Source organism: Daldinia loculata (genome assembly GCF_022478755.1).
Source record: "Daldinia loculata strain CBS 113971 unplaced genomic scaffold F4817scaffold_63, whole genome shotgun sequence".
Classification (NCBI taxonomy): Eukaryota; Fungi; Ascomycota; class Sordariomycetes; order Xylariales; family Hypoxylaceae; genus Daldinia; species Daldinia loculata.
This window is the reverse complement of record NW_026054917.1, coordinates 18,438-37,480: the sequence shown is the minus strand read 5'-3', so window position 1 is coordinate 37,480 and position 19,043 is coordinate 18,438. Positions and strand designations below refer to the sequence as shown.

At 46.4% G+C, this 19,043-nt stretch overlaps 4 protein-coding genes across 4 annotated transcripts; 1 reads left to right on the top strand and 3 right to left on the bottom strand.

Moving 5' to 3' along the window:
- Positions 1–1,451: 1,451 nt before the first annotated feature.
- Positions 1,452–2,993, bottom strand: F4817DRAFT_349115 (Molybdopterin biosynthesis MoaE). The gene is made up of 3 exons (XM_049304791.1): positions 2,588–2,993; positions 1,931–2,502; positions 1,452–1,833 (listed from the first exon to the last, which is right to left on the bottom strand). Exons 1-2 carry the CDS (start codon positions 2,715–2,717, stop codon positions 2,156–2,158), a joined length of 477 nt encoding a protein of 158 aa, XP_049155327.1. The 5' UTR covers positions 2,718–2,993; the 3' UTR covers positions 1,452–1,833; positions 1,931–2,155.
- A 24-nt stretch (positions 2,994–3,017) lies between these two features.
- On the top strand, positions 3,018–6,094 carry F4817DRAFT_368257 (uncharacterized protein). Its single transcript, XM_049307220.1, has 6 exons — positions 3,018–3,339; positions 3,415–3,827; positions 3,879–3,951; positions 4,000–4,181; positions 4,241–4,301; positions 4,361–6,094. The coding sequence occupies exons 1-6, from the start codon at positions 3,243–3,245 to the stop codon at positions 5,773–5,775; spliced, it is 2,241 nt and encodes a 746-aa protein (XP_049155326.1). The 5' UTR covers positions 3,018–3,242; the 3' UTR covers positions 5,776–6,094.
- On the bottom strand, positions 6,095–8,211 carry F4817DRAFT_247735 (aspartic peptidase domain-containing protein). The gene is made up of 2 exons (XM_049299125.1): positions 7,352–8,211; positions 6,095–7,262 (listed from the first exon to the last, which is right to left on the bottom strand). Exons 1-2 carry the CDS (start codon positions 7,973–7,975, stop codon positions 6,414–6,416), a joined length of 1,473 nt encoding a protein of 490 aa, XP_049155325.1. The 5' UTR covers positions 7,976–8,211; the 3' UTR covers positions 6,095–6,413.
- Positions 8,212–10,848: 2,637 nt separating this feature from the next.
- F4817DRAFT_319593 (ketoacyl-synt-domain-containing protein) lies at positions 10,849–18,281 on the bottom strand (the record flags this gene model as incomplete). Its single annotated transcript, XM_049301082.1, has 11 exons — positions 10,849–12,338; positions 12,397–16,427; positions 16,582–16,658; positions 16,721–16,875; positions 16,940–17,047; positions 17,097–17,337; positions 17,450–17,652; positions 17,716–17,781; positions 17,836–17,923; positions 17,976–18,032; positions 18,087–18,281. 11 exons carry the CDS (start codon positions 18,279–18,281, stop codon positions 10,849–10,851), a joined length of 6,711 nt encoding a protein of 2,236 aa, XP_049155324.1.
- Between the last annotated feature and the right edge of the window lie 762 nt (positions 18,282–19,043).

Below are 19,043 nucleotides of genomic sequence, written 5' to 3'. Positions count from 1 at the left end.
AATAGGCAAGCGATATATGTATGGTGTTGAAGTAGGTTGGGTAAAAAGGTGTAAAAGGTAAAAAAAGGGCGAATCTCAGGTAAAAGGGAGGTGTTGTGTATGAGCTATTGCTAGCCAATCAAAAGCGATTATGTAAGTTAAAGCTTAAGAGTGTGGGTAACACCAAATTGGGGTTGCAATTGATTTAATTGGCTTGCCTACCAAGCCGTGAATCCGAGGCTTCCGGCAAGGTGCGTGCCCTTTGTCTGATTGGTTGCTTGACCTTTTTTGCCTTGCTAGCGTGTTTTCTCGAAATCTAGCCTCGCCACCACCCCATCTTTTTGCTACGGGCAAACGCCTATTGGCTAAATGTCTTATCTTATCAGCTATCTTATCCGTTATCTAATCAATTAAACTGCGTACTGGTCAGTGCTTAAAACTAAGTGATTTGATTGGGTGCATCCTTTCAGCCCAATTAACCAAACGACCTGATTGGTCAAATTTTTATCTTATCAGTTTTACTGCGTACTGGTCCGTGCTTCTGAATTTCGAGCCCTCCCCCCCCCGGTTCGAATTTAGAAGCGAAAACTTTCCTCCGAAAAAATGTGACGTAAGCAAGCAAGGAAAGTTTTCTTAATTATGATAGGTAGGTGATAACCAACAAGCGAGGTGCCCAATCGGCATAATGTGGGAGATAACTTCAACGAGAAATCCATGTTTCATATTCTTATCTTTAACGTCGAAGGAAGTTAGTCGGTGTCGCACAAGATACGCCACCTTGGACTATAAGCCATTAATCGCTCGAGGAAGAGAGGTAGGTATCGAAAACGCCACAAACAGCCGTACCCGACCGAGTGCTTGGGGCATTGCCCATACCAACGGGAATAGCAAGATAGGCGAAGGCGCTAGATATGCCGTATATACTACGGCCGATACCCTACATGTACCTAGCGTAGTGGAATTAGGAAGCTGTAGAGATATGACGTGTCTCTATAGACTCGTCGTGAGGTACATAGCAGCTTGAATTCATGGGTGGATTGCGCCAAGACCAACCCCAGAAAAGGGCTGAAAGGGTGCGAGGCTCATTTCTACATGGCGTTGGAACGTGCAGCTAAGTAGCTTGTATGCATTGCCATTGCCGTAACATCTAGGCCGAGCCGATTGATATGTTTCCCATGGCGGTATTATATGAAGGCTAGATAGAATAGTCGACAGAATAGGTATTCAACAGCAGAAAGCTCTAGACTGGGGAGTGCTGCACTATGGTCCATGGTTGATCACTCCTTAGGTATGTACATCGTAAAGCCAATCTTCACCGATTGTATTGTATTGAGACTCTGCATGCAACCTTGAGTTGAAGAGTTGCAGTTTTAGAAGTCCAATCAGAGTTGCCATTGAAAGAGATAAGAGTACCATGCAGACTTACACCTGCATGTAAGTAGGTACCTAGGTACTGCTTACATGATGCACCTCAGTAACATATGGATGTACCTTATGGCTTGGCAGATTCGCGATGTTCTATGCTCCGTTCCCGGTCACATACACACCTGCATTAATCTAAACCGCAACAGACCAAACGCCCGTCTACATGTAGTCTCGTGATACAACGCAGGTTGTATGTAGTCAGGTAATAGATTTTTTTTCTTATTCTGTCCAGATAACGAGAAAAAGCAGAAAAGATCCGCATAAGATGACAGATACGAAAATAACACTCTAGTGTCTCCTGAACACACCATCTCGATTATATACAAAAATCGAGGCCCCCTTGCTACTCCTTGGCTCAACAACAGCCATTTAACCGGTTAATGAACGGGTCAACTTATTGTTATTTTCGTCCCATTTAGAACCGGCAATCTCGATGTGCTCAGTTAGTAACAATGGTACGATATTTTTTAAAGCATCGTTCTAGGGAAATAATCAATATAGGGCTTGAAATAGGGGCCTTAGGTACCTAATATATAATATCCGGTATGCCGCACACACATACTATGTATATGTGGCTTTGGGTTGAGTAGTGGATCATAGGGTGTAAGTCGAATTGAATGCGTTTCGATACTAAGTTCTCAGCAGACAGATAAGACACCATCCTAGGGTATCCCTGTAGATAGGTTCCATAAACCTCAGGTTGTTAGGTTCGATGTTGGTGTAACCGTGTAAGCAGACGTAGGATAGCGAATCAAGATGTAAATGTTCCTTTTGCGCCGTCCCTATTGGCTCTCCAAACGCCGTCTTCGCCTTCAAACTCTTCCCTCTTCCAGACTTCAACACGTTCTTTGCAGTCTTCAAGGGCTCGTTCACCAGCTCGCCACGCAGCCTGTCTATGCGGGGCAGATACTGCTATGAGTATACTCTCCTCCCCGATGGGTACGGTTCCAAGCCGATGAACCATGGCTATTGCTATGAGGCCATACTCGGTATGGATTTCTTTGCATATGGACAGCATAGTGCGCAAGGCCAGCGGGTTGTAAGCAGAGTATCGGAGCTCCTTCACCGGCTTTCCGCCAAAATTATCACGAGTAGTGCCTACAAAAGCATGAGGATATAGGCTCAAAGTATTAATAATGATTACCTTGCGAGATGGTAAGACGGTGTAGTGTGACTGACTGACCCGCAAACATGACTATTGCACCTGCTTGAGGGCTACGAACCCTATCCATCACACTATTCACGTTGAGATAGTCGTGGGTAAGTGCGACGTAGCAGGCATCTTCTTTGAGTTCAGTTGTTTCGAGGTCCATCTTCTTCGTATAGGTAGTCGAGGGTTGGCGACAAGGAAAGGGAAAAGATATTAAATCAAGGAAGATTGAAACTAGTGAAAGGAAGACTGATGTGCCAGATATTTACCGAAGGACTGTAATATAAATATCTAAGTATCTACTGTACTTACGTGCATTTCGAGGTTTATCGACTTGAACCTGCGTTGATACTTTTACTATTTTCTTACTATTTTAGTAGCTACCTACTGCGTAATCCAGAAATCTGTTCTAGAATCTGGGGTTGTTTAGATAAGCAAGATAAGATTTAACTTCTATTGCGTGCCGAAAAAATGAACCGTCTGCGCGTAACCTTAGGCACTTACGTAACACAACCATCTGACCTTTAGGTACCTCTTTTACCCTTTACCTTCAACAGCAAGGTTACAACCGTTCAACCTCTTATCTCATTAGTATCTAGTTTTATGAATCGCGCGTGTTCAGCGTATAACCAACCTTCCTTCGCATTATTGAGTCTAATGGGCGCATAACGCCGATATCGACATCGACATGTATGACGACTACGACCATCGGCCTCGCGACGAGCGAGACTACCACAGACGTAGATCGCCCGCTCCTAGGGACCACCACTATCGTTCGCGGCATGGTAAAATGATATAGCCTGGAAGATCGCTTGTAGAGATGAATAATGAGCTTGCGCTGACTTCCCTGTGAGGAAAAGAATCCTCTAGATCGCCTAGAAGGACGCCTCCAAAGGGACCAAGAGGGGAGGAATCCTACCGTACCCGGCGCTCTCCTGTCGGACGAAGACACAATTCACCTCATCGACGAGATACCTCTCCTGAATACCGCAATAATTACTTGGATCGCGCCGTGAAAGCTAGCGGCGAGCCCTACGACCGCGAACCCGAATACTCGCCCCCGTACGACCGCGGTCGGGGTCGACATTACACAGATCACGACGATCCCCGAGGACGTTATAATCGAAGTCCCCGACGCGCCAACTCAGGCGGTTCCTCGCCTTTTGATTCTGGTGATGATAGTTATTACCACGATAGCCGCCGGCCTAGATCTGGACGGCCCTACCATACTCTGAAGTTGGATGATATCCCTGACAGGATGAGCACAAAAGAGGTATTCCTGCTGCATCTCGTCCATTTCTTCGGCATACTAAATCCTTAGTAGATCGATTCTACCATGCGGGATATGGGAGCTACCGGCCTTGTTGAAATCCGTATCAAGTCAGATGATAGAAGCGGTATGGTTTCGTTGTTTCTAAATACTGAACCGCCACTAAACGCAATAGGCAATCGTCGATTGTACGCATTCGCCGAGTTTAGGTCCGAAGACGATGCTATCGGCTTCTACGAGAGAAACTACCCTGCTCTTGATATCGCCAACCCTCACGGTTCCTCTATTCGTATACCTATAGAATATAGTCGAGAACGGCGGCATATCGCAAATCCGGACGATTGGAAATGCACAATGGTAAATCCCAAATCCCCGCTCATGCCGTCCCCCCAATTTACCTAACTTCGGGTGGGCAGTGTCATTTCGAGAACTTTTCCCGCCGAGCAACTTGCAAACAATGCAAAGCACCCAGGACATGTAAGCCACACTTACAAGAGCATTGCCATGCCCTCGATAAAGCTAACTATTGGCATCAGCGGAGAATACCGCCGATATGAAACTCGATGGTAAAAGCGATGAATGTCCACAACAAACACCATCCCAATTCATCGTCATTCGCGAATTGGCTTCTTCTGTCGCTGAGACTACTTTGGCCAATGACATTAAGAAGCTCTATGTGACTAAGGATGAAGAGCCTAAGCAATCATCCAGCGCCCCTAACAAACTCAAAAGTACAGCTCCAATTGGCAATACTAGCGGGTTGGGAGCCAAGCCTGGCTCGCTGGTACGCGTCTTTATGATACGGGACAAATACTCGGATATCAGTTGTAATTATGGGTTTGCCGAATTCTCAACCCTGGACGATGCTCGAGCCGCTATGGCCAAGTACAATGCTTCCCCTCAGTTTACGATTGCCTCGAAGCCTGCTTCTATCGCGTTCATCCATTCCGGCGTCTTTATACCCGTTCTACATCCGATACAAGGCGAGGATCGCAAGTTCACTTTCGCGGCAACCCATAACCAGTCTCTAAGATTGGTATATTGGAACCCGTCGGTGTATGCTAACGAGCTTACGATCTTCAACGAAACTCTATATGAGGACAAGCCGTCTGGCATAGAGCAACTTAAGGATGACGCCGATCGAGCACCAGGCAAGGACTCCAAGAAGAGAAAAGCAGAGAAGGACCTTGCCGCGCCCAATGGGAAGAAAGTCATTGCGATGGCTCCTCAACTACAGATGTGGGCAAACAAGCATGCCGAGCTTCACGGACCGAAGGAGTCGAGCAATGGTGCGGAGCCTGTCGAAGTTAAGGCGCCCGTGACTGGTTCTAATGCTATTGGCCCTGCAATTCTGAGCACTCCGGCCTCAACATCAACGGCCTTCGTGTCGTATGCTGATCTTGATCAAATGTGTTGTCTGCTCTGTAGACGGAAGTTCAAGAACGAGCCTTCGCTCCGCCGACATGAGCAAATGAGCGACATGCATAAAGCTAATCTCGACAATGATGCAGCAATTACTAAGGCAACTACAGATTTGAAGGTGCTCGGTAAAGAGCCAGTATCTAGCTACCGGGATCGAGCTAAGGAGCGGCGAATGGCGCACAATCAACCTAGCAAACCGAAGCCTCACCTTCCCAGAAAGCAGCCCCAGACAACCAAAGACGCAGGACCAGCTGCGGAAGCACCGCCCGCGAAGCCTGCGGTATCCAAAGGTGCGGGATTGCTGGCCAAAATGGGATGGAGCACCGGCGAAGGTCTCGGAGCCGAAGGGGGTGGGCGAACCGCTATCATCGAAACCACGGCCTATACTCCTGGGGTGGGTCTTGGAGCCGAGGGCGGCAAGCTTGGAGATGCTGCCGAAGAGGCTGCTCGAGCTACGAAAAATGATTACTCGGACTTTGTCTCGAAGGCCAAGGACAAAGCAAGAGAGCGCTACGAAAAGATGAATTAGCGCATTCTGTTTCTGTGCTGTTGGGTCTTCCCTTCAGTGCGTTACTATGTATTACTAAGTATTAAGGTTGATCTCGAGCAGTTTTTAGGTCGAGCGTATCAGCTCATTTTAAGGACATTAATGGCTATATCAATAGACGCCATTGCTCCCGATTGTCCGCTACGTGTTGCTTGATGTTGACATCAACAAGTTTATTTTACGTTCAATGTTGCCTATTGTTTACGGAATGAAAAGTTCTATACATGCCTACCTAGGTTCCTGATAACTAGAGAATTTATCCTTTGGGGGATACCTATTAACACGTGTATACACTTATAGTCATGGGAATGGAGTATGAGCCTCATTACAGCTCTGGTCAATTAATATATATTTCATCGCTCAACCTATTATTATGTATATACAGGAAGTCACCATCTCGGCGTCAACACTGTTAAGGGCAAAAATAAAGATACTCGTTTAAGAGTACCTATGTAAGAAAGTCTATAGTACAACGTGAACCCGTCTGTTTCTACACATCTCTGGGGTATCATGACTTCTGCTAGGTTCAACGCTCATCAAGCCTCTGTTCCTCTAAGCAAATCTCTATACCTAGGTAGATAAAGTATGTTTTGCCGTGTTGTGGTAATTAATTATCCCGTCTATAACATGACTAGCCCAGCACCCATTAAGCCGCTCAGACTTGCCATACTGACCATAACTAGAACCTCCCAGCTGGGTGCAGGCACAACTCTAGAACTGGCTCCCTCACTGGTCTCACTACCAGGCGTGTCTGAAGAGGTCCCGGAAGACGAATTACCACTCCCAGCTGTCTGTGTTGCGATGACCTGGGAAGCGACACCACTAGCGTCGGGAATACCAGACTTGGTGATCTCCACAATTTTACTCTCAGTGCTATTAAGATTGGCCTGAGCGAGACCGATCTTCTTGTTGGTAAGGTCGTAGACTACGTAGGCAGAACGTAAGAACGTATCACCTAGCAGATAATAGTCCGAACTCCCCTGCAGACCAAAACTGCAGACATTATCGAAAGGTAGAGACGGTACATCTAGTCCCAGTTCGATGTATTGCTTTACATTATCCAAGACCATCTCATCAATGGGGACCTGGATGATAGGGCCGTCATTGCCGCCGAACTGGAAATCAAAAGTGAAATTCTTGTTGTCCAGATGTTCGCAGTTAATGTAGACAAGTCCTGTTCCAGAGGTGTCGTCTACGGCACCAAAGGCGCGAAAGATGCGGTTCGCCATAGTGTAGGGAACATAAGTCAGAGTAGTACCTGAATCGAGGATGACCGAGACGGTAGATCGGGTGTAGTTAGTTATTGTGCCATTGTCGGCGGTCGTGGTCAAAGATGAGAGCGGGACGGTGAAGGAGGAGTAATTGCCGGTGCGGTCCGGTTCAATATCGACGATCTTAAGCTTGCCGATAAATTTCTGAGTATCTAAGCCGCCAAATAGGATTGTTCCAGTCTCGGCGTATAGATCATCCTATAATGATGATTAGTCTACTAGAGCAGTCTTTAAACCACCCGACACAAGCCGTTGGCGTACTTGGGAATTAAGGGGGAACCACATACCAGATACAAGCTATAAGCTTGGATAGCAATCAGATCTTGATCTTCAAACAAACTCATAATGTTTGGATACGGCGTCCGGGAGGCAACGTTAGCAGCGAACCCTATACCCAAAAGGCCTGAGTTAATGGTGGAATTCTCGGCTAGGCCCATCTGTAATTTTTTGATGTCAGCTCCACCAATGCTGAAGGTGTCCCGAATGTAGTCGCCTTCGGCCCCTGAACCGTCGACATAGCGAATGCTGAATTCGTCTTGAGAAACGATAGAGTAGGTCGAACTCTTAGAAGGATCATACGTGGATAAACAGTATCCGTAGTAGTTCTGCATTGTCTTGGAACGACAGAGGTTCGCGCGGCTATCTAATATCCAGACATCGCTACTCCCAGTATCGACAACTAAGTCGACAGTTTGAGGAGGTGTTCCCACGGTGACTTGAGCGTAGTAACCACCACCGGTTAAGTTGTTGTTCAGTTCTTGCGAATAGGTACCGGCACGTCTATGGAGCGCGGGCTGTCTGTTCGTCGATCTGCCAAAGCTGACGGGGATGACTTTTGGGGAATTTGTATTGTCGGTAGCCACCGCGATAGACGCGATGGACGCGGTAGCGAGAGCTGAAAGGAACCTCATAGCGAACGGACACGACAACTACTCGAAGCAAAGAAAACACCGGCTTAGGAGGTGAGAAGGAATAGACGTTAGACGCAAGATACCTACACTATTATCAAGGCAGAGAGGTAGGCAGATCCAGACAGGTCCTAGGCAGATCCCAGGCAACCCGGTCCAAGGGTACGATCCACCAAGCTGATCTAGGTAAGAAGCTAGCCGGGGCCTAGTTTTATGACTGGTCGCCACGCGCCGATGATCCGGTTCAAGTCAATTGACGGCTAACAAGTCGATAAGTTGACGAGATAGGTACACACAGACGCAGAAGAACTAAGTAATACAGAGAAGAAAGGGGGAATTGATATCCGATAGGTCGGTACAAGTATATTGCGTACGCAATCAGATATTCAAGTATGGTTGAGTGACGTGCCGCTAATCGTCAAACGTCAAGAGAGGAGATAACGAAGGTCTCGAACAATCAACTTGCCGGTACACTCTACTTCTCTCTGCCTCTATTGTTAATAGGTACAAATAGAAGACTGGGAGAGGCGACGAGGAATAAAAAGACAAAAGGAACCAAAAAGAAAGGAGCGGATGAATTAAAGAGATTCATCACGAGTTGTTGATGAGCCACCAAGCGAATTCACATCGCCTATGGGCTTTTTGTTGTTAATGTGTAATCAGACTTAATCGGACTGATGTTTAATGAACTTGGGTCAAGAAGTAGTATTAAACCCACCTAAGTGAGCCTAAGTGAGCAGTAACGTTAAAAGACCAGGTAAAGTTTAATAAAAGGCCAACCCATCCACTTTGTACGTGATGTAAGCCACCACAGCCAACGCATAGCCACTATATTTATATTATAACCATATATTTTTATTTTTAAAAACCGAGGGCCCCCCCTGTGGGGACCACAAGAGCCCGACTTTTAGCGAAGCTCATGCTTATGTCATCCCGTATGTCATCCCCTTATGTCATCCCCCCTTATGTCATCCCATCCCCTTATATCGTTTTTTCCGAAATTTAGCCGCTCATCCCACAGGGTCACGTGCCACCACGCCAGACCGCGCTCGGGGGCGCTCGGGGGGCGCTCGGCGCGCTGACGCGCGCCTCGCGCCCCCCTCGCGCCTTCCCTCGCGCGGCCCGGCGGTGGCACGATGCTCTGGCTATGTCTCTGGCTATGTATTGTATTATCGTCTATCTTTTGTTAAAATAAGAAAAAAAGGAACGTGTGGGATTCGAACCCGGCTTCCTGTAGACTTAAGTCATGTGGTGTTGTCCCGAAATGGTTTAGTTTTGCACTAAGAACATGTGACCTGTATGTGGCCTTGTATTGGCATATGGCCACCTAATGTGATTGGTTAAACCTTTAGCCTAAACCTCGTGCACAGGCCACCCTTATCCTCTTATCGGCTTATCAAAGGTCTTATCTCTTATCAAAGGTACGTACCACTTAAAATTTCCAAATTGAAACTAGCTTAACACTAGTTATGCAGCTAAAACCTTAGCCCCATATTTTAGCCTATTACAATACCTGGGACCCATAAACTAAAAGGCACTAGTGGGTGCACAAACGAGTTGCTTAATTAAGAAATATCCTTAATTTGGCCTAATATAATAACTTTTTTAAAAGTCGGGTAAAGTTTATATATTAATATAACTTTACGAAATTTTAATTAATTTTTTTTTAAAAAATATTATTATTTAAATAAAAAAATGATAAAAATTTAAGTTTAAATTATATATATAATAAAATATTATTACGTAAAAATAATCACGTAATAACACGTAATTATTTTTTATATAAAAAGTAATTTTTTTTAAATAACATTTACATACATAATTTGTAATTTTTACATTAATATAATAATAATTATCGTAATAATTTCATTTATGTTTTATTTTTTTTTAAATATACATTACCACCCGTACTTTACATATTAATAACGTAATTTAAGTAAATATTTATTTAAATGTAATTAAAAATATAATTTTAAATTTAATTTTTATAATTTTATAAAATATATTTAAACGTTATAAAAAGTTAAAAAAATATAATAAATTTATGTAAATTTTTATTTTATTTTATTTTATTTTATTATTTTAATAAAAATTATATGGTTATAATATAAGTGGAACATTTATATAAGGTGGAACGAACGGGCCATTTTTTGCATGGCCGTACGTGGTGGCTTTTAATGGCTTATAATGGCTACATCACGTGCAAAGTGGATAGGTTGGCCTTTTATTAAACTTTACCTGGCCTTTTAACGCTACTGCTAAGTGAGAAGGTCCATTCAAAAGTCTAATAGGAAGCCGTAAGCGAGAAGCTTGGAAGTCTTGGCCAAGTAGGTACGGTCTTGATTAGGGGCGCCTGCCTTATGTGTTATATCCGATGCGCGCAGTCGTATTCCGTAGAAAGAGGTACCACCTGAATATACCTAAGGTATATGTACCTTAAGTACCTCATATACAGTGTACAGAGGTACATATGTAAGAAAGGTACTTCGTCATCCCCCGCTAAGCAATATACGTAATATCCTTGCCATCCATTCCCTATGTATTGTTACCATACGCGCATCTATCTTGCAGCATCGCGTCGTCACCCATTTATACGTCACCGCCTTCATCCGCGAATAAACTCCCGTCTGACACCGGCATCTCCCATATTCCGACATGTGCTATCCATCTGAGATACATAGGTACCTACCTATATACCTCAAACAGGTAGGCTTCTCGTTAACAACAGCAACTTCGTAGATGAGAAGTATAGTATCATTATATACGGATGAGGTATTATATACGATGTAGCAAAGTATGAACACGTTGAAGCAAAATCACAATCGACCCCTCATTACGCAACTGTACTACCACACAACCACTCACTTCAGCCTCTGTTACTCCTTTTCTCGCCGTTGCACAATTGTGGCGCTGAGATCACCGATGCTGGTCTCGCTGAGCACCTCAAAGATGCTCACATCAGCCTCACACTCTCGAGAGACCCAGTTGCGAACTCCTACTGCCACCAACGAGTCAACACCATAAGCGCTGGGAGGTCTGGACTCGTCCACGTCTGCCGAGTCCATATTCATGCTCTTCGAGAGCATCTCCCTAAGACCCTTACTAACAATGCATTGTGCCTCCTCTGCATCTGTTGCCTGCGCTAATAGTCTCTGCATTACCTCCCGCGAGCCTGAAGCTTCTTCCGAAGTCTCTTCCGAACCTTCTGGCATGTCTACCTGGTTAAGATGGGTGAACATAGCCGTGCGTGTCCAGTAAGGATCCACCGGGTTGTTCTGCAGAATCAACCCGCCAGTTCCAACTCCTGTAACAACTTGCACCGGTATCCTCTGGCCGTCTTCCATGTAACCGGTGATCGCTCGCTCGATGATGCGTTTGATATCCTCGAGTCTGATTCCAAAGAAGCCGCTGGCTTTAAGCATATCCAGCCTCTCAGGGTCATCAGCAAGCATTCCTGCTTCAAGGACTGGGCCTAGATCAATCGATACCGCGTTCACTTTGCCCTCACTTATTGTCTTGATATGTCTGGCAAGCGAATCCTGGAACGCATTGCCCGTTGCGTAGTTCGCTTGTCCGCGATTCCCGATAACACCGGCTGAGCTAGACAGGAAGATGAAAAAGTCTAGATCATTGCCAAAGGCCTGGTGGAGGTTCCAGGAACCTACTGTCTTAGGCTTTGTTGCCAATTGCCAGTCTTCGTACTTCATATTTTCGAAGACCGAGTCGCGCAGTACTGCCGCACATTGGAATACACCTTTCACGGGAGGCATAGATTGCTGGATCTCGCTTACAGTCTTTCTAAGGGCTTCGATGTTACAGACGTCCACCTTGAAAACTCCCACATTGACCCGCTTCGTGCGGAGAAGGTTAACGCAAGATTTAGCCAAGTCGTTCGTCGCGCCGGATCGTCCTAAGAACGCGATGTTCTCAGCACCATTGGCCACCAACAACTTAGCAACCTCTATGCCGAGCCCGCCGAGTCCACCAGACAGGACATAGGTGGCATCTCCGCGTAAGTAGGAGCTCATGGAAGGAGGAGTTCGTGGGAGGATTGGAATAGGTTTCGATGTGGGTCGCCGGCAATAGATATGGGCGCCAACTGTGTCTGAATCCAATGCTGCGAAAGCAGCCGCCAGGTCGGAGTAGTCGTATACATCTTGCGGAGCTTGGCTCCAGCTCCTAAACTGCCAGGATAAGAGTTTGGGGTAAATGGATGTCAAAGCATCACCAAGGCGGTCCGGTTGGTATTTAATGAGATGTGATACATTTATGATAGTGCAGCCAAATGTCTTGCCGATAACATCAGTTTCGCACGTCGTCATGTCGATACGATCAGGTTTGTCAGCGAAACCGATCACACGGCCATCTATAAAAGCATTAGCAAATATATCTCCTTTGCCGTCTATTTTACTAAGAGAACCCACCTTCTTTAACACATCTGATATTCGAATCTCGGCTTCTTGCAACTGGGTCATAAATCAAGTCTACGCCTTCATTATCCGTCAAACGCATTATCGTGTCGGCAAAAGCTTCTACTCTAGCGTCGAGGATGTAGTCCTCCCGGAGTCCCCAAACATGGCTAAGAAGGCCACGCTCATGGTCAGTCTCTGCGCTAGCGAAAACCACGGCTCCTGCAGATTTAGCAAGCTGAATCGCAGTTTGGCCAAATGTTCCCGCGCCAGCATGGATCAGGATAGTATTCCCAGCCTTGAGCTTACCAAGCGCATATCTAGCGATAGAGAAGCTTGTCGGTAGATGGATAGGTTGAGGTTCGGGTTGGTAGTTCGGTACTTTATATAGGAGTCGGCGATGACATGTAACGAAGTCTCGTAAAGATCCACGGGCAATCCCCACAACGTGGTCACCCGGAGAAACATTCGTAACGTTCTCTCCGGTCTGATCAACTACACCGTATACGTCTGTTCCCAGGTCGCCCTTCTCCACGCGCCCATGCATAATTTCGCGGTCCAGGTCGCCAAGTGTAGTTGTAATCACTCGGACTCTTACATCACCCGGAGACAGAGGAAGGTTGGCGTCAGGGTCATCGCCCCAGTATAAGCTTCCCGTGTCGCCTACCTGTCCAACCTCGAGCTTGAGGGGCCTTTCATGCGGATTGGGCATCGTCTGCTGGTCTGGCTCTGCTGGTGCAGAGCCACGCTCAATCATAGAATTCAGCGAGTTCACGGGAACCAGCCTTGGAACCATGATCTGCCCATTACGTTCAATATATTCCGTCTCAATAGGCCCTACAACGTTAGGTCCAAAGAAAGATCGCGCGACCAATCTTAAGAGTGTCTGAGTGAATGATACCATCATGGTAGAGGCGAAGCTTAGATCGATGCCTACATCAAATGTGACTAACTTCTTCTTAGGATACTCTGATTGTATAGTCCGTCCCAAAGCCTGCGCCAAACAAGATTGCGGGTTCTTAGCCTCGAGCTGTGAAGCACGAGTGATCCAGAAGATTCCTTTCATGGCGGAAACTACATTCTGGAATGCAAGAAATTCCTGTTCTGTCCATTTCCAAAGTAGTGCTTGTCCATCAAATTCCAAGAGGGAGATGCAGTATCTTGGAAGTATCTCGTTCTCCTTGATGCTACTTAATGTTCGGAACCGGCAGTTCAAGTTCTTAGAGAGCTCAGCTTGGAGCCCACTGATATCTGGACTGGCGTTTACAGGAATAAGGATAAGTAGGCTGTCGGTCAGCTCAATGTGCTGCTCGTTGGAGTTTTCCGAAATGTTTAATTCCTCCCAAGTAATCTCGGAACAGAGACTACGATAATTCGGGAGGAAACCGAGTTCTTGTGTCGCGCTTCGGTCCAAGGCGGTAAAAGTCATGTCCTCAATTATCACGAGTGGATTAGCACTAGATGTTTCCAACCAGGACTGGTCCGAAACAACAAAGGATGCGGATGCACTAAGTCGTCCATTAAGTTTTGCGCAAGTATGAGCAGCAAGTTGTTTGCCAGTCCCTGAGAGCATGGGAGAGTTAGCTGATATATAGAGACTTCCAAGAAAAGAGGGAACCATCGGGCCGTTCCCAAAACTTAAGGCGGTTTGGAAGACCGAATCCAGTGTCGTCGGGTGAATAACGTGCGGATATTCAAAATTTGCGGGCATGACAGATTTTGTGTCCGGAATACGAATAGTGCCGACACAAACACCGTCCCGTCTATGGAGAGATTCGATATTCTGGAACAGCCGACCATAATTCATGCCAATAACATCTAGGCTCTCATAAAGCTGTCTTGGATTAACCGGGTTAACGCACTCCTTCTTTGCGTCGAGGTACGCCTGGTAATACCTATTGACCTCATTAGGGGTTGTGTGGTAATGAATTGTCACATACCCGCTGCCGTGTTCCTCCCAAGGCTTGTCAAGTTGTTTGGAGTATATAGAGAACTCGAAAGAGACTGAAGGTGTGGCTAATGAGGGAAACCCGGCATTCCCTATAGGAGCTACAGCCATTTGACTATCCCTTTTGTTGAGGTTCAAAGCATATTCCAACCCATGTGGAGTGCTCGGAATTATCATGGCTTTCTGAATTTTGAACTTGGTAATCTGGTAGCCCGAAGCCTGTTCCGAAGCCAGTTGCTTAGCAGCTTCGAATACCATAGTAGCCATACCGGCGGCTGGATAGATTATTGTCTTCTGCACTTGATGATCTAAGATCCACGGGTTCTCTGAGACGCGGAAGAAGCCACGCCATCGTGGTTGAAATGGAATAGAATCAGCTGTTGGTCGCCCGATGAGATCATATCTTCCATGAACCTGGAAACGATTGGCTAGCGACAAGTGTGACTCGTGCCAATATACCTTGTCGTGATTCCAAGGGTACTTTGGCAGATCGACGAGTAGCCTAGGTCTCTCAGTCTGCACATTCCTCATAACCACCCAGGGCATGGCGACGTCAAACCCATTGCCCCAGAGCTTCCCAGTGGCTTCCAGTAGAGTCGTGGCCGCGTCTTTGCCCCTGTGAAGCACAGATGAATAAACCGGCCGTTGCCTAAGCTTTTCCTCGGCGTCGAGGATCTGCCTTATAGGACCTTGGAGTGATGAGTGCGGTCCAACTTCTAGGATGAAGCTTGGCTTCTCACTACTTTTGACGCTCATCATCCGATGCATAGCGTCAGCAAAAAGGACCGGAGACACCATATTCCTTACCCAATACTCTGGAGAAAGGTCCTCCCAATTAATGGCGTGTCCAGTAACGGATGAATACATGATGGGGATGTCGTTACTGAGAGACACGGAGTTAGTTCCTACTCGGATGTCACTAGGCGTGACGAGTTCTCCTAAATTATGAGGATGCGTAGTCGTCCCATTCCTCGGCTTCTTCGGTTTGATGTGCGCGATCGATTGGAGATATGCGTTTTCGCAACGCTTCATGTGGTGCGAATGGTATGCGATGTCTACAACGAGAAGTCGATTGAAGACACCTGCGGCTTGGAAAGCTCCCTGAAGCTCTTGGATCGCACTTTCGTCACCAGACAACGTCACAGAAGCTGGACTATTGATGCAAGCCACCACCACTTTATCGTTGCCGATTAGGTCCACGTATTTCCGTACTTCGGAAGCCGACAGGCCAACAGCAAGCATGCTACCCTTTAAAGGTTCTTCGTCGTTCGAAGCCAGCATAGCTCCAGCGCAGCGTCCCCGGTGAAAGGCCAATTCCCAGACGTCCTCCCGTGAGAGAGCCCCCAGAGTGTAAGCTGCTGCAATCTCGCCAGAAGAATGACCACAGACATGGTTTGGGCTAACTCCGAAATATTTCATCAATAGATCTACAAGGGCCACTTGTATTGCTGTAGTTGCTGGCTGGGAAATCTCGGGTTGGTTGACCAGGGAGTGGCTTTCATCCTTAAGAAGCTCTGCAAGAAGGTTGAAAGGAGCGTTCAGCTTAGTCTGCAGATACAAGCTTGCGTCTTCGATCGATTGCAAGAAGGCGTCAAATCCGAGAAGCTCTCTGCCCATAGAAAACCATTGTGCTCCTTGGCCACCAAATACAAAGGCTGGTCTGATAGAGCTTCTGTCCTCCGATGCCCTAATGAGATCGCTAATTGGTAAGTCAACTAATTTCCGAACGAGCTCTTCGGGTGATCGCGCAACGACTGATGCCCTCCATTGTAATTGTGTCCGCCGGCAACCGAGAGTGTACGCAAGATCTTCCATGATATTTCCAGACGATGATTCAAGTTGCCTTCCGGCGTAAGACGCGTAGTCTTTGAGCATTCGAGTTAATACCTTCTGCTCATGCGCCGAAAAAATGAAGAGATGTGTCTTCGAATCGCGGGTAGGAATTGGCACCCCCTGTACTGATCTAACCCAGTCATGCGTCGTGGTGCTGAGGGTTGGCAGGTTCCGAGTGCAATCACGAAGTATGGTATTATGGTGTGCCGAGAGCTCCCTTTGAGCCAGGTAGTGAGCAGCGTCATCGAGGATGACATGTGCGTTTCTGGTACTGAAGTTAGCATTTTATTATGGAATTAAGTATGGAAGATTCCGAAGAGCAGGCAGCGCTTAGAAGATAATAACAGCAAGCACTTGGCACTGAAGCAAAAACATCCAAATCACAATGGACTGATATTATAGGTGTTGAAGTTACTTACGTCCCACCAAAGCCAAAACAGTTAACGCTCGCACGCCTGAGTCCTTCAGTCGGCCAGGGAGTATTACCGACCGGAACCTGGTATAGTATAATATTAGTAAAGGACGTATCTGTGCTTTGGTATATTTCCTTGCCTTGACTTTCCAGCCGTTGAAGTCAATAGCTGGATTTCCAGGTGCCTCGAAGTTGAGATGCTGCGGGATCATTCCATTCTCAATGGCGAGGATCCCTTTAACTAGCCCGGCAATTCCGGCGCATCCTTCGAGGTGACCAATGTTTGTCTTGACTGAACCGACTACGATCTGCACAAAACGCGTCTGAAATTGCTTTCAACTCTCTCCAATCGCCAGCCTGTGTACCGGTGCCGTGGCATTCGACATAGGCCGTGTTGTCGGCAGGGAGACCAGCTCTCTTGTACGCCGTTCTTATATTACGAAGCTGAGCCTCCGCGCTCGGTAAAGTAATACCTTATGATAAAATTAGCGGTACCCCTATTAGACCCAATAGTATACGTACCAGGTGTGCGCCCGTCTTGGTTAACATTAGAACCTCGAATTACGGCACGGATATTGTCGTTGTCCCGTATGGCATCTGAGAGACGCTTCATTACCACGATACCGATTCCTTCACCCCGGCCATAGCCATTTGCACGCGCATCAAACGTGTAACATTTACCATCCGGGCTCAAGAAGTTTAGCGCCGTCATAGGCATCATAGTATTAGGCGTCAGGATCAACCCGGCACCGCCAGCGAGCCCCTAGCAAGGTCGTTAGCAGTTCGTCTGAAGTATTCGTACGGGATAACATGTCATGTATCTGAGACGGACGTGAGTGGTTTCTCGTCGGCATGCTACGGTCGTGTAAACTTACAACGTCGATCTCTCCATTACGAAGGCTTTGACAAGCATTGTGAACACAAACTAAGCTAGCACTGCACCCTGTGTCGATGGTCATGCTTGGACCGTTGATGTCTAAGAAGAACGAAATACGGTTCGACATGATTGCTATTCCATTGCCGGTCGCCCCATATTTGGGGGAGTTATCGGGATCACGCAAGACAATCTGCTCATAATCTACAATACTATTAGAGCGAAGCGTCAAAGATATCGGACCATTTTTATCTCATGCATACATACCTTTCACGAAGGAGCCAACCCAAACTCCTGTATCACTCTTCTTCAAAGCCGTGCGGTCAACTCCGGCTAAAAGCACATGTTAACATGGCATTAAATAGGAAGGGATGCTAGCATTCATACCGCTGTCTAGAGCTTCTATAGCAACCTCGAGAAGCATTCGTTGTTGCGGATCTATCGCCTTAGCTTCATCGGCTGGGATAGAAAAGAACTACGAATATTAGCAAGGTTCCGTTCTTTGAATCGTATAGGCTAAGGCTTACCGAGCTGTCAAACGCGCCGACATCCTGAATCAGGAAATGGCCGGCTGTGAAAGGAATCTAGACCAGAGGTTTAGCCACTATTAGACTACAAGATTCCAAAGGAGTACATACACTGCCTTCTCGGTTTCCGCTTGGGTGGAAGTAACTAGAGACATTAAGACGGTCCATGGGGATTTCAGACCAGGCACTTTCCCCACGGCAGAGCATCTGCCATAGCTCTGAAGGAGATGTGGCGCTACCAGGAAAACGACACCCAATGCCTACTACAGCAATAGGTTCCGTTGCATCATGGATCGGGCTAGCCATCAGGGGTGCCCAGAGTCCTTTATTAGTTACCAAAAGGGAAGTATTGTGATGCAATACTAGGGTCTATATAGTACAAGCACAGACGATTTAGACGTCTGGATAAGTAATTGGATCTATAAAGAACAACCGGACCTTGTCTAAGGTGGATTCGAGAAGGTAATTGTCGTCGAGTTTAAAAATGTACGGAAGCAAACAATTCTGTAAGAAATGATGGGGAAGTAGTAGAAGTAAAAATGAAGGAATTATTATGTTTAGCTTGTTGAAGAGAGTTAGTAACTAAGTTGATCCAGGAAGAAATGGTACAAAGTATCAGTGTATACACCTGAAATATTAACGAAAATGTTATATAGGTATAAACGTTTGAACCCATGTTTGAACCCCTGTAGTATTTAAAGGTGAGAGATGGAATTAGTAATAAATCGAGATGCTCATGTCCGTTCCGAGCCGAAGGGAAATGGTCTAGGCTGAGCTTGTCTTTAGGTAGACAAAAGGGGGAGGATACATCAACGCCCAAAGTACCCCGTAGATCTTTGCACGCAGTGAGTCAAGGAGCTAAGAGAATTGTTCCGAGCTCAGAGCTTAACTAGAACTTAGCCTGATGAAGCCTCTTTCTTTTCTGGCCAAGTACTCATAGTATACTAGGTACGCCCACATCCTCATTACTCATTCTTTCCTAGACACCGCCCCCGTCTATAAACCCATATGGGTCCGTGGATTCTAGAAGATTGTTATAATATTTCTTGGGCAGTGATCTGGCCTAAG